Raw genomic sequence first — 13,193 nt, forward strand, 5'->3', positions numbered from 1 at the left:
GTGGTGCCGGGACTGCGAGCAGCATCGGGACCGGGATCGTCGGCGGGACCAAGATCTTGAACGATGCCTCTCTGCAGCTCCCATGGAGGGCGGCCTCAGCAAGGCAGGCTTGCCAATAGATTGGATGACCTGCTTCGGCGGTGTCGGGGGTTGAGGCAGCGTGGTCTCCGTTATTGCGATCAACTCCTGTGCCGTGGAGAAGGTCTCCGGAGTGAATGGGAGAGCGAGCTCGACCACGGCGTGAGCCAGGGAGCTTTCGGGCATCGGACTCAATAGCCCTCGCAGGACCGGAATCCATGGTGCCGCACTCGGCGGTGCCATGGCAGATGACGGTGCCAGGCGATCCGTTGTCGACGGGCGCTTCTTCTGTGGTGCGGGTGGTGCCGAAGCAGCCGGAGCGCTGTGTTGCTTCCTGGGCCGCGGGGACAGGGAGTGGTGCGCCAAGCAGACGTCGGTGCCGGTGCGGGTCGGTGCCGGGGCTCCTTCGCGGTACCGGAGCTGAAGGAGCACTCCTCACAATGCAGGTTGAGTGCTCGGTACTGACGTTGCAGGGCTAAGTGCCGTCTCCATAAGGAGCTGTTTCAGTCGAAAGTCCCACTCCTTCTTCGTCCTCGGTTTAAAGGACTCACAGATGTGGCACTTTTCAGGAAGGTGGGATTCCCCTAGGCACTTGAGGCAGGAGTCACGGGGATCCCTTATTGGCATCGGCTTTTGGCACGCCAAGCACGGTTTGAATCCCAGTGACCTGGGCATGAGCCCAGCACCGAGGTAGAGGAAAGGGGCTAATCCCCGATCACCCCTCAACTAAATACACTAACTATATATATCCGGTGCCATAAAGGTGCCACTCCAGGGGGCGACTCAGCCAACCCATCGAGTGTTGCTAGGGTAAAAATCTTCCGACGAACGTGCATGCAGCGTGCACACCTAATTGGAATCAATATGAGCAAGCACTCGAAGAAGAACATTGAATGCAGAATAAAACTATAGCCCTGAACTATAGAATGCAGAATAAAAAGCAACATACAAACTTTTCACCCCTTTTTACAGTAGGTGCAAAAACAGTTACTGCAACAGTAAGGGTGCGTGGCAAACTTTTTTGCAAATTTCATTTGATTGCATAGCTGCGTTTTCCATAAGCTTTGGTGGCCCCTGGTCAACATCCACATTAAATGAACTATACCCATTTTGCTTAGCGATTGGGAAGTTTCCATAGTGAGAAGCATTTCTCTATATTTCAACTACAAATTCTATTCACAAACTACATCTATCAATTAAAACTGGCATCTAAACTTACTGCTGGCAGCATCCATCTTTTCATTGTTTATACATGGTGAGAAGGGCTGCTCCCTGCAGGAACTTCCAGAATGCTAGGCTGAGCAAAATGCACATGGCTTTCTGTTAAAGCCGGAAAGGCTCCCATATACAGTGTTCTAAAAACTTTTTGCAATTCTGCAGCTACCCAACTAAAGCTTTTTCCCAGCACTTGTTACAGAAGCACCTAAACTTTTTCCAGATAATTTAAATTTGCATGGCGAGTCCTGATTGGATTAGAGTTCTCTGCTCTTCTCCTCTCCCTGTTTTTTTAAAACTGTCATCATGCCAGTTATGATGGAAATACTTTGCCCAAAGGAAGGTTCATGCAGTTTGCCCTGACACTGGATTAGTCTAATCCTCCTAGGTGTGTTCCACAGTTGAACCCTCGTAAGTGAGAATGCTTCATGCCATGTTCAGAGCTTTTAAGCTACATTGTCCCAGGGAAATGCAGGCTGTCCAAGCGAGTCACACATGGAGACGCAGTCACAGAGAGTGCTTAGCCCCAGTACACTGATAATGCTGGGATTACTACACTGTTATAGCACCAACACTGGACCGTGTTTAAAAAAAAAAAAAGACAACTGCTGGCTACAGGTGAGAAGGGAACAGCAGCTTCATAGTGAAAACTTACTACCATCTCTCTTAGCAAGTACCTGCTGCCACAATTATGAATGACGTGACAGCATGCTGAGAGGCATCTGACAATATTCAGGATGTCAAACAAAATTAAGTGACTGCAAATCAAGAGGATTTTAAATTCCTGGTGCTGCAGGGGGAATGCACTCAATCACTCCTGGAGAAGGAACTTGCTTTGCCAAAAGACTCCCCACCCCAATATCCGATAAAAGAGTGAGGCTGTGGGCTGCAAAGAGAGCCTGAGAATGCAGGACACTGGTTAGAGTACACAGTAGTGATGGCTGACTCTTCAATGTGGTGTGTCACCCTTGTGAATGACATTTGTACACTGTTCTGAGTATGATACTGTTTTATTCCTGTTAAACAACAGAGACATGCCTCTTCAGTAATAAGCAAGGGAGGTCTATTTAAGGAGCCTGAGCAAGATTAAAAGTGAATTTTAAGTAATATGCCTGTATTTCAACATCACAACTGCTCCTCTTCTGGTGTGGGGTTTTTTGGCTTTGTTCTGCCAGGCTGCATAACCTCACTTGCATGCTAGCCCTACAAGAGTGCTTAATCCAAAACTACAGAACTATGATAAGCCAGGGCTTTGGGAACTGATTCACCCAAGAGGGTATTCTGCAGATGTGAGACTGCAGGCGTCTCTCGGCCATAGACAGCTGGCTTTTCAGGAATACCGAGTTTCAAGAACCAAATATCTGTGTACACAATATTTTAAAAAAACTGAATTAAGAAATAAAAAACTACTGCAGTTTTCATGTTAAGAATTTTCGCTGGCATTTACTTCCATAACTGAATGAAATAAACTGAAAAGAACAGAGCCAACTACAATCAAACACAAAAAGAGGCATGAAATCCCAGCTGCCTTTCAGATGCTCAGAGCTGCAGTCACACACATGGATATATTCCCCCTAAAAAGCAGCATTATGGAAGCTGATAAATAAATTTCACCTTGTAGACTTAATTCGGTAGCTCGTTTAAGGTCATCATCTTCTTTTTGTTCTCGTGCTTCCTGATGGAAAGAAAACAAAAAACTTAGTTCACTGAGACACTTCCCCGTTTAAAATTCTTGTAGTGTGCTTTTTCTATTGAAACTGTGCTGCTTTGGTTACTACAACAAACCTGACATAGGACATTAGAAGTTCCATGTGAAGGAATGTTTACAACCAGCAAGAGTCCAATGTTCTAGTGCAACAGGACCTGGGACAAACCTTAATTAAAGCTTGTCAAAGCTACTAAAGTTTTTGGTATGCAGCAGAGCAAGTCCCTAGTAACACCATGAGCTCTCTCTGGATCACTGATTTGAAAAGCATCATAATGAATTTGTGAACTGTCTGCAAAGTAAAACTGTCACTTACACACAAAGTTCCCCACGCTATGACAAAATTTACACAATTTTCTGCCCAAAGCTAACTGAGCACACAGGCCTCAAGCAAAAGGTGAAAATATCTGCTACAATTTATTTTAAAATAATTGCTAAAAAAAGGGGGATTGTCCTGCACCTTAACAAAAAAATATATAAAACTCATGGAAATGTTTCTGTATTTCCCAACTCCAGAAAAGGATTTTGCAAACATTACAGCAATGAATTTTAACAAGTACGGATAGATAATAAAAGTGAAACCCTATTTTTGGGTGTGTGTCTGCCCTGTCTCCTCCCACCACCCTCAATGTTGTAGCAACATTGATTCCAGCTGAAGAGACTGGACGTGGCTGTGCCCGAAGCCCTACTGCATGAAGAGGCTCCTTAATTCGGGGTCTGAATGTATGCCATGCCTGAATCACAGGTGGGATGGCAGGACCTCATTATGACTACATCAGAAGCTAACATTTAAATCCATTTTACATTATTGCCATAAGGGTTTTTCATATCTCAGTTCCCAAAGCACTAGGAATCTATATCTTAACAGCACAGCTGAAATGAAACAATCCATCACTGTGTCTCACACCAAATTACATTGGAGGATGGGGAAATTTGCCCCGTGATATCTAGGCCAACCCCATCTCTTAGAAGGAGTACCATGATATCTAATGTCAACACAAAGCAGACAGGGTCCTCAGTTCAAGGACTCATAACAAATGATCTTCCCCATCACAGTAAATTGTACTGAACTCCATTTGTCTATACAGGAAGGATGAAGGGTTAAGTTGATTCCAAGTTGTCCAGGTATTTCAAACCTGAAAATATGTAGGGTTGGTAAAATTAGAAAAAAAAAAAATCTAATGTTGATGATAAAAATAAAAAAAGCCTTTATATAGATTTTTTATTTTTAAAACGTTTTATTTGTTCATCTGCTCAATGGTGCTGGAATAATCTGCATAGTGGGGGTGCTGAGAGCCATTGAATCAAACTGCATATAATGAAAACCACTTCAAGCCAGGGGGCGCAGCAGCACCCCTAGTTCCAGCACCTCCAGAGGGCAGGACAGGGTTGGAGTTAGGGCAGCACTGACAGCAGGGCTGCAGGGGGCTCCCTGCATAGCTGAGGGGCCGAAGACAACAAGGCACAAGGTGTGGGGGTGGCTGCAGTCCTGGCTATGGCGTGCTGCTGAACAGTTCCTGCTTCCATCAATGTCTGTGTGTATGAAGGGGAGATGAGCAGTCTGCTCACTGTGTGTGTAACACATTAGCAACCCAAGGAGGGCTGTTGGAACTCTAAATGTTTGTAGTTGCCCGGTTTGCCAGTAGCACTTCTTTCCCCATTTGTGTTTGACTAGAAGGTTGAGTTAGCCTTTGCAATCCTAAAACTGGATTATACGGGGCTATAACTGAAGACTAGTCAAAAATTGGAGCAAGTGCATAATGCAGCTGTCTGTTTGCTTAGCATAGGTCAGAAGTGCAGGGTGATCTGCACTAGCTTTCAGTTTGTTTTGGGGTGTAATTCCAGGTGCTAATATTAACTTAAGTGGTATGGGACCGAATTATCTGAGAAACCTGCCCTTATCCCTCATGTGATACCACAGCAGTTGAGCTCAGAGGAACAGTTTGAGCTAACCGTGTTCTGATTTAAACAAGAGAGCTACTGGCATGGCTGTCTGATGGGGTGGTCATCTGTATTAGAACCTGCTTCTCCCTCTGTCTCTGGACAGGACACGCTGCAATGCCTTCAAGTGGGGGATGAATTAGGGAGGTGTACGGGAGTTAAAGAGTGAGGCTTGTTAATTTTCAGTACATAACTGAACAGTGAGGAACAACTTTGCTTTTTTTTTGTATAGGTGAACCTTTTAAATATCTAGGAGTAATTCTCAAAGTTTATACTAACTGTGACCAATACAGTTAATCTCAATGACTGAACTGGGTAGTGAACAGAATAATCTTCTGCTTTTCATACTGGTCTCTTCTAGAAAATAAGCAGTAGAGACAATTTTCAATTATTGTCCAAGCCCAGGATGAGCTTTTATTTTGCAATCAGGTTTCTGATGCTAGAAAAGACGACTTATGGAAGGGAGTATTAGCTCTTACTTGTTCTTGGAGGCTCTGAGCCAGTGCCTGCTGAAGTTCTTGTTCCTCCCGCTCTCGCTCCATATCGTACTGCTGCAGCCAGTCAACCTCCCCCTGGGAGCCTTCCGGAGTTTTGTTTTCCTTATTCTCATCAAAATCTTTAGTTATCTCAGTGAAATTGGCAGGAGCTGAGGAAGCAAAGGAGATTTATGCTTTTCTGGTCCCTTGTTTGTTACCATCTAAGTCCTCCGTAGGCCTCTGAACTCCTTGGAGCACAGTGGCATCTACTGGTAGAGGGACAACCAATAAATCCTGAGGAATGCCGAAGGATTTGATGAGAGAGGAGAATGCTATAACAAATCTTACAGGTTTGGGACTGAGCAAGGTTTTATCAAAACCCTCTCCCCACAAACTCTACGCTTTCATTTAAAACCAGCAGCCTTTGCCAGAACAAACGTGTCCCATTCTGCTAGGCTTTCACAAGGGTAGCCCAAGTGCAGCTAATGGACTTTTGCCAGAGTCACAATACGTGGATTTAGACAGTGCTTACATACTACAGTGCCGGCACCGTAGAAAAACCTAAAATTGAACTATGTTATTTCTAAATAAGACCGAGGGAAGCACCAAAATCTCCTAAAAGCTGTTAGGGTTTGGCAATTTTTGGCTTCAGTTTAGAGCTAGGCGATCTACAGATTTCTAAGTAGTATAAAAGCACACATAATTTACAGCTGTGTCGTTTACCTTTAAGATGTGTGCAACGGAAAGAAGGAAAAAGCTGTTTTACAAAGCGTCTGGCGGGAATTTTTGTTGCTATGACTATATGTACCTCTCCTATCTGCAGCATACGTTCAACCCCCAATGGGCTACAGGTAAATGGTCAGAATCCCCCTAAAAAAAAATCCAGCAAAGCACTCTCTCTGAATGCGAACCCATGCTTGAACTGGAGAAATAGACTTCCACATCTATTCATTATCAGAGGATTACAGAAAGCAGAATGCCAGCATCTGCAACATCCTAAAAATGCAGGATCACCAGTCAGGACTGTAACCCAGATCTGTCTAATCCTCTTAAATGAATCGCAAAACAGAACTTTTTACATTATTTTTTAAGTCTGTGACTCAGACTTTCATTATACGGAGCAATACTCCACAAGGTTTCTGGCTGTTACACAGCTCTCAGCTATGAGTAGGAGTAGGGAAAGTGTGCCCTCCGTAATATCTAAACCAGGTAGGTCTCCCACTCCACCTGCTTTGAAAGTACATGAAATTCAGTGTGACTGTGTAAAATGCACCACAGTGTATGTGAATACGGGAGCAGACTCAGTGTTGTGTGAATTATTTCATGTGTTGACTTCTGTCACGGAGTCAGCGGGCGATGCTCTGCAACTGCTCCCCACCAAGCCAGTTAGGTCTCTGGGGAGCCTCCTCTCCCTTGGAGCAGACTGTCTGCAGGGCAAGGAGCTCACACGGCTTCACCTCCTGGGTCTCTCCTTGGAGCATTCAGCATCCTCTGCCCCTCCCTGCGCTTCCCACAGCTAGTCTGCCCCAGCAGGGTCCTGGGGAAGCCACTGGGTCCTGCACCCCCACCTCACAGTCAGACATGACTCTTAGCCATCCAGTAAAACAGAGGTTTATTAGATGACAGGAACACGGTCTAAAACAGAGCTTTTAGGTAGAGCGAACCAGACCTCTCAGCCGGGTCCATTCTGGGGTCCAGTGAGGCAAACCCCCACATCTGCCCTCACTCCTCATCCCCAGCCAGCTCCCAAACTGCAAACCCCCTCCAGCCCCTCCTCCTCTGCTGAGTTCCTTTCCCCGGGCCAGGAGGTCACCTGATCTCTCTGTTCACCTTTAGCATCCCCTTGCAGGGGGGAAGGGCCTGGCCATTAGTTGCCAGGGAGACAGCGTGTCAGTGATTTATGCACACTGGCCTTTATCCAACCACCTAGAGACTTAAGAAATGCACAGGGGAAACTGAGGCACCCACACAGTATTCAGAGGAAACATTAAGAACAGTCCCACTTCGTCACAACTTCCAACATGATGTTTCATTTGACATTACCTGACATTCTGAGCTAACTGCAACCTTCAGTAGTGTACAGTTTGGGCATTTAATATCTTATCTCTTAAGAGAAAGAAAACAAAGAAGGAACTTCATCTGACTGTGTTTTTATGGTAGTGGAGTTAGGAAATAATTTGATCCAAAGCAAGTAGCATGAGCAAATTACAAGATTTTAAAGATTTCTGTTAGCCAACTAGAAAAACTGAGACCTAATTATCCCACACTCAGATCAATGAGGCTTCCTCACAGTGGTAAAGTTAAGCACGTGGATAATTATTGGCAGGATTTGGGGCCACAACCTGTAAAAGCATGCTGGGCTTATTCTGAAGGATTTACGTAAATGTAAGGTGCTGTTTTAGGAAAAAAAAATTTTAATTGTATACACAGGAGGCCAAATTAATTACAATTCTACTTATTTTTCACTACACATCAGAGGGATTTTAGCCTTAGCCTTTGAATGTATTAATCATACACAAAAACAACTGTCTTTGGATATTGCTACTGTGCTACTTAGGATTGCAATTGTTTTGGAGACAGTTATAGAAAATAAAGTGTACTCAGAATATGGAAGAGTAAAACTTTAGAGTCAGTGAATTGACAGAGGTGATTGTTGAACAGGAGATGGAAAAAAATCACCAAAACATTGGTGATGACTAAGTTTAGCAGAGACATATTACAAATGTTTGATATGAGAACATTTTTGAAATCCAATACATGAAAAGCTTTAAAGACAGGAAAAATGTAAGATATTTATATATCGCCATGTTCATCAGACGCTGCCTACAATCCATTCTCATGCAATTCATGCCCCACATATTGCTGATCTGATGTTGTAAATAACTTCAGAATCACCATAGAATCTGTTCAGTTAAGATAAAGTTACTTCTCATCCTACCTGATTCTGTAGTTGCTTTGGGTTTCTCCGTCTCTACAGACTGCAGATTTTCTGGCAATTCCTGCACCTCATCCTCTCCAAAACCAGTGTCTGGGCTGCTTGTGGGTTTATCTTCATCATGGCTCACAGAGAATGAGGCTTCCCTCTTGCTAATCTCTAACACAGCTGCTAGTAACTCATCCTCGCTCATGCCATCGAAACCAGCATTTCCCAAGTCAGAAGATTTATCACACTCTGGTTTACTTCGTTTTGAACCCTACAAATGAAAGGATTCAGGCTTAAAGGCTTTAAAAAAAGTCAAAGATGTGTCGCATCCAGTTTGCATTTACTGTGCACATTTCTTCTGGGTTAGTGGGAGTTTGGGTCTCAACCATACTAAATATACTTCACATAAAGAGTCAATGCCATATGACTTTAGGGACTAACGTTAACTTGGAATAATAGATCTACAACAGTAGTTTTCACCTTTTTACATTTGTGGACCCCTAAAAAATGTGTGGACCCCTTTGGAAATGTTAGACAGCCTGGGGGTCTGCAGATCACAGGCTGAAAACCACTGATCTACAACTGCCAGGATTTGCAAGATGTGCAAGGCTACAGCACTCTCCATCTGTGATCACCCCACCTCCCCCTTGTGACACCCTTCCAGGTAGTGGTGATCCCTCACCGCTGGTAACTTCCACATATGAGTAGCAAAGTCATCACCAATAAGTGTTTAATGAAGCAGGACAGCAGCTGCAAAAGATAAATGTAACCTGAATTGGAAGATGGAAAGAAAACCACTGAACCTAGGCCAGGATGAGAAGAGAAGTGGATAGAACATGGTTTCTCAAATGAATCTTAGACAGTCTCAGCAGATATGACCAGGAGAGGCCAAAACCTGAAGATCAGGGCAGCAAATAGCAATGCACAAAAGAAAAATAAATGGTTCTCTCAAAACGGACAGTCCAGTCAACTCTACTCAGAAAACTCAGGCTAATGCTGTATCTTTACGTTGCTGGTCTGCTAGCCAGCTTGTCCACTGCTGCAGTAGCCTTCTGTGCTTGTGCTTATCAGTCAACTGAACACAAGATGCTGAGGCTACAAACTGACCACCACCTCGGTTACTTAATCACGCACTCACACCAGAGATTATTTCCATCTCTGATGCTGTAGGACCAGTACTACCACAAGCACAAGACCATGGACGGGAAAGGAAGGCAGGTAAGAGGAGGGTGAAATTCTAGAGAGAAGAGATGGTCCAGTTAGAGATAACTGGTAGTTGGTCAGGTTCATGCACGTAGGACAAAAAAAAAATTTGAAGACCAGCTAGCCAAACACTCAAAAAAGTAATGGCATAAATTTTTTTAAGTACATCAGAAGCAGGAAGCCTGCTAACCAACCAGTGGAGCCACAACACAATTGAGATGCTAAAGGAGCACTCAAGGACAATATGGTCATTGCAGAGAAACTAAATGAATTCTTTGTATCAGTCTTCACGGCTGAGGATGTGAGGGAGATTCCCAAACCTGAGCCATTCTTTTTACATGATAAATCTGAGGAACTGCCCCAGATTGATGTGGTAGAGGAGGTTTTAGAACAGATTGATAAATTAAACAGTAATAAGTCACCAGGACCAGATGGTATCACCCAAGAGTTCTGAAGGAATTCAAATGTGAAATTGCAGAACTACTAACTGTAGTTTGCAATATATCATTTAAATCAGCTTCTGGACCAAATGACTGGAAGATAGCTAGTGTGATGCCATTTTTTTAAAAGGCCTTCAGAGGTGATCCCGGTAATTAAGGGGCCAGTAAGCTTGACTTCAGTACTGGGCACACTGGTTGTAATTACAGTAAAGAACAACATTGTCAGACAGATAGATGAACATAATTTCTTGGGGAAGTGTCAACATAGTTTTTATAAAGGGAAATCATGCCTCACCAATCTACTAGAATTCTTTGAGGGGGTCAACAAACATGTGGACAAAGGGCATCCAGTAGATAGAGTGTACTGAGATGTTCAGAAAGCTTTGACAAGGTCCCTCACCAAAGGCTCTTAAGCAAAGTAAGTTGATATGAGATAAAAGGGAAGGTTCTCTCATGGATTGGTAACTGGTTAAAAGACAAGACACAAAGGGTAGGAATAAATGGCCAGTTTTCAGAACAGAGAGTGGTAAATAGTGGTGTTCCCCAGGGGTCTGTACTGGGCCCAGTCCTATTCAACATATTCATAAATGATCTGGAAAAAGGGGTAAACAATGAGATGGCAAAATCTGCAGATGATACAAAACTACTCAAGATCATTAAGTTCAAAGCAGACTGTGAAGAGCTACGAAGGCATCTCACAAAATTGGGTGACTGGGCAAAAAAACCACAGATGAAATTCAACGTTGATAAATGCAAAGTAATGCACATTGGAAAACATAATCCCAACTCTACATATACAATGATGGGATCTAAATTAGCTGTTACTACTCAAGAAAGAGAACTTGGGAGTCATTGTGAATAGCTCTCTGAAAACATCCACTCGATGTGCAGTGGCTGTCAAAAAAGCGAACAGAATGTTGAGAATCGTTAAGAAAGGGATAGATAAGACGACAGAAAATATCATATTGCTGCTATATAAAACCATGGTAGGCAATATCTTGAATACTGCATGCATATGTGGTTGTCCCATCTCAAACAAGATATATTGGAATTGGAAAACATTTAGAAAAGGGTAACAAAAGTGATTAGGGGTACGGAACGGCTTCCATATGAGGAGAGATTAATAAGACTGGGACTTTTCAGCTTGAAAAAAAAGACAACTAAGGGGGGATATGATAGAGGTCTATAAAATCATGACTGGTGTAGAGAAAGTAGATAAGGAAGTGTTATTTACTCGTTCTCATAACACAAGAACTGGGGGTCACCAAATGAAATTAATAAGCAGCAGGTTCAAAACAAACAAAAGGAAGTATTTTTTCACACAGTGCACTGTCAACCTGTGGAACTCCTTGCCAGAGGATGTTATGAAGGCCAAGACTATAACAGGGTTCAAAAAAGAACTAGATAAGTTCATGGAGAATAAGTCCATCAATGGCTATTAGCCAGGCTGGGCAGGGATGGTGTCCCTACCCTCTGTTTGCCAGAAGCTGGGAGTGGACGACAGGGGATGGATCACTCGATGATTGCCTGTTCTGTTCATTCCCTCTGAAGCACCTGGCATTGGCCACTATCGAAAGACAGGATACTGGGCTAGATGAACCTTTGGTTTGACCTAGTATGGCCATTCTGCATATGGTTACATATGAGCAAACCAACAGTATAACTCCTCAACTCTGTCCCACAGCAATCCTAGAAGACTAGATCTGATTGATTTGCTGTTCACATAAATTGGCTGCATTACTCCATTTTTGCAGCAACAGCATTGCCATCTTCCTCATCCATCCCTAAAGGAGAGTGCAAAGGAAAGCAATCCCATCAGTTAAGGGAGATGCAAAGTAGAACCCTCAAAGTTTGTCTTACTTTAGGATGTCATTCCCTTCCCATACAACCCTGATTCATCTCCTTTCTACTGCACTTACAATGAAATTGTACAGGCAAGCAGCTTCTTTGGATGAAACCAACATCTGCCACAACAGACCTCAAAGGCAAAACATATTGAATTATGCCCCCATATCAGAAACTAGGTCTCTAAACACTTCTAAGCACTTATCACCAGAGACTGCCAGCTTCCCTTTTCAACCAGTGCAACACACTTAATTTGGGGGTCCACAAACTCATTCCAATTGCACATTATTATTTTTCTCTCCCATACCCAACATGTATCCTGGCCCCTGGATTTAAACAAAGAATTTTACTGGATAATTATTACCAATGACTGACTGTGACGTTATTGATATAAACTGGGACCATATAGAACATGGGTTGCAACCAAGGTCCTGTAGTGGCACCAAATCTTATGTAAAGGGGGTCATATAAGGTGTCTAAGACCAAGTTATGAGTTACTGGTTATGATTATGCTGTCTATATGTCTGTATCATTTTGTAGTTGAAGTTATAAGTATTGGCTCTATACTGTCCATATTTCAAACTTGTGCTGTGTTACTGGGAAAGATCCCAGACAAGTGGGTGTTAGCTCTGCTTAGCCTGCTTGATGGCCCATTAAGGACCATCAGCTACACAACTGACCCATTGAGAGGAGGCAGATATGCCTTGTGACTCAGCAAAGTATGCAGGGACTTGCCCATGTGACTCCAAATTCCATTTTGCTGTAATTTTCCACAGTAAGGACAAAGAAGTGTTCTTACACCTGGAAGAGCCTATATAAGGCTGATGCCTCATCTCCATCTTGTCTTCAATCCTGCTTCTTACCTCTGGAGGGACTTTGCTACAAACTGAAGCTCTACACAAAGAACTGAGGACCCATCCCAGTGGGGGATGTTCTCCAGAGACTTGATTTGAACCTGCACTTTACTCCATCACTGCTACAAGCCTGAACTAAGAACTTTGCCATTACTGTATGTAATTGATTCCATTTAACCAATTCCAGCTCTCATCTCTTTTTCCTTTTATGAATAAACCTTTAGATTTTAGATTCTAAAGGACTGGCAACAGCGTGATTTGTGGGTAAGATCTGATGTGTATATTGACCTGGGGCTCGGGCTTGGTCCTTTGGGATCGAGAGACCCTTTTTCTTTTACTGGGGTGTTGGTTTTCATAACCATTCATCCCCAGGATGGGTGGCAATGGTGGTGATACTGGAAGACTGGAGTGTCTAAGGAAATTGCTTGTGTGACTTGTGGTTAGCCAGTGGGGTGAAACTGAAGTCATTTTTGTCTGGCTGGTTTAGTTTGCCTTAGAGGTGGAAAAACCCCA

General features: G+C 43.4%; 1 protein-coding gene across 3 annotated transcripts in view; it reads right to left on the reverse strand.

The window, feature by feature from the left end:
• The window catches only part of USP37 (ubiquitin specific peptidase 37), a 61,075-nt gene that overhangs the window by 13,012 nt on the left and 34,870 nt on the right, over positions 1-13,193 (reverse strand). For all 3 annotated transcript variants that reach the window (XM_030579790.1, XM_030579791.1, XM_030579788.1), the window contains 3 exons: positions 8,354-8,609; positions 5,419-5,585; positions 2,908-2,968 (listed from right to left, as the gene is read on the reverse strand). In XM_030579790.1, the coding sequence (XP_030435650.1) occupies positions 2,908-2,968; positions 5,419-5,585; positions 8,354-8,609 (484 nt within the window). The remainder of the gene's footprint in view (positions 1-2,907; positions 2,969-5,418; positions 5,586-8,353; positions 8,610-13,193) is intronic.

This window comes from Gopherus evgoodei, chromosome 11 (assembly GCF_007399415.2).
Source record: "Gopherus evgoodei ecotype Sinaloan lineage chromosome 11, rGopEvg1_v1.p, whole genome shotgun sequence".
Classification (NCBI taxonomy): Eukaryota; Metazoa; Chordata; order Testudines; family Testudinidae; genus Gopherus; species Gopherus evgoodei.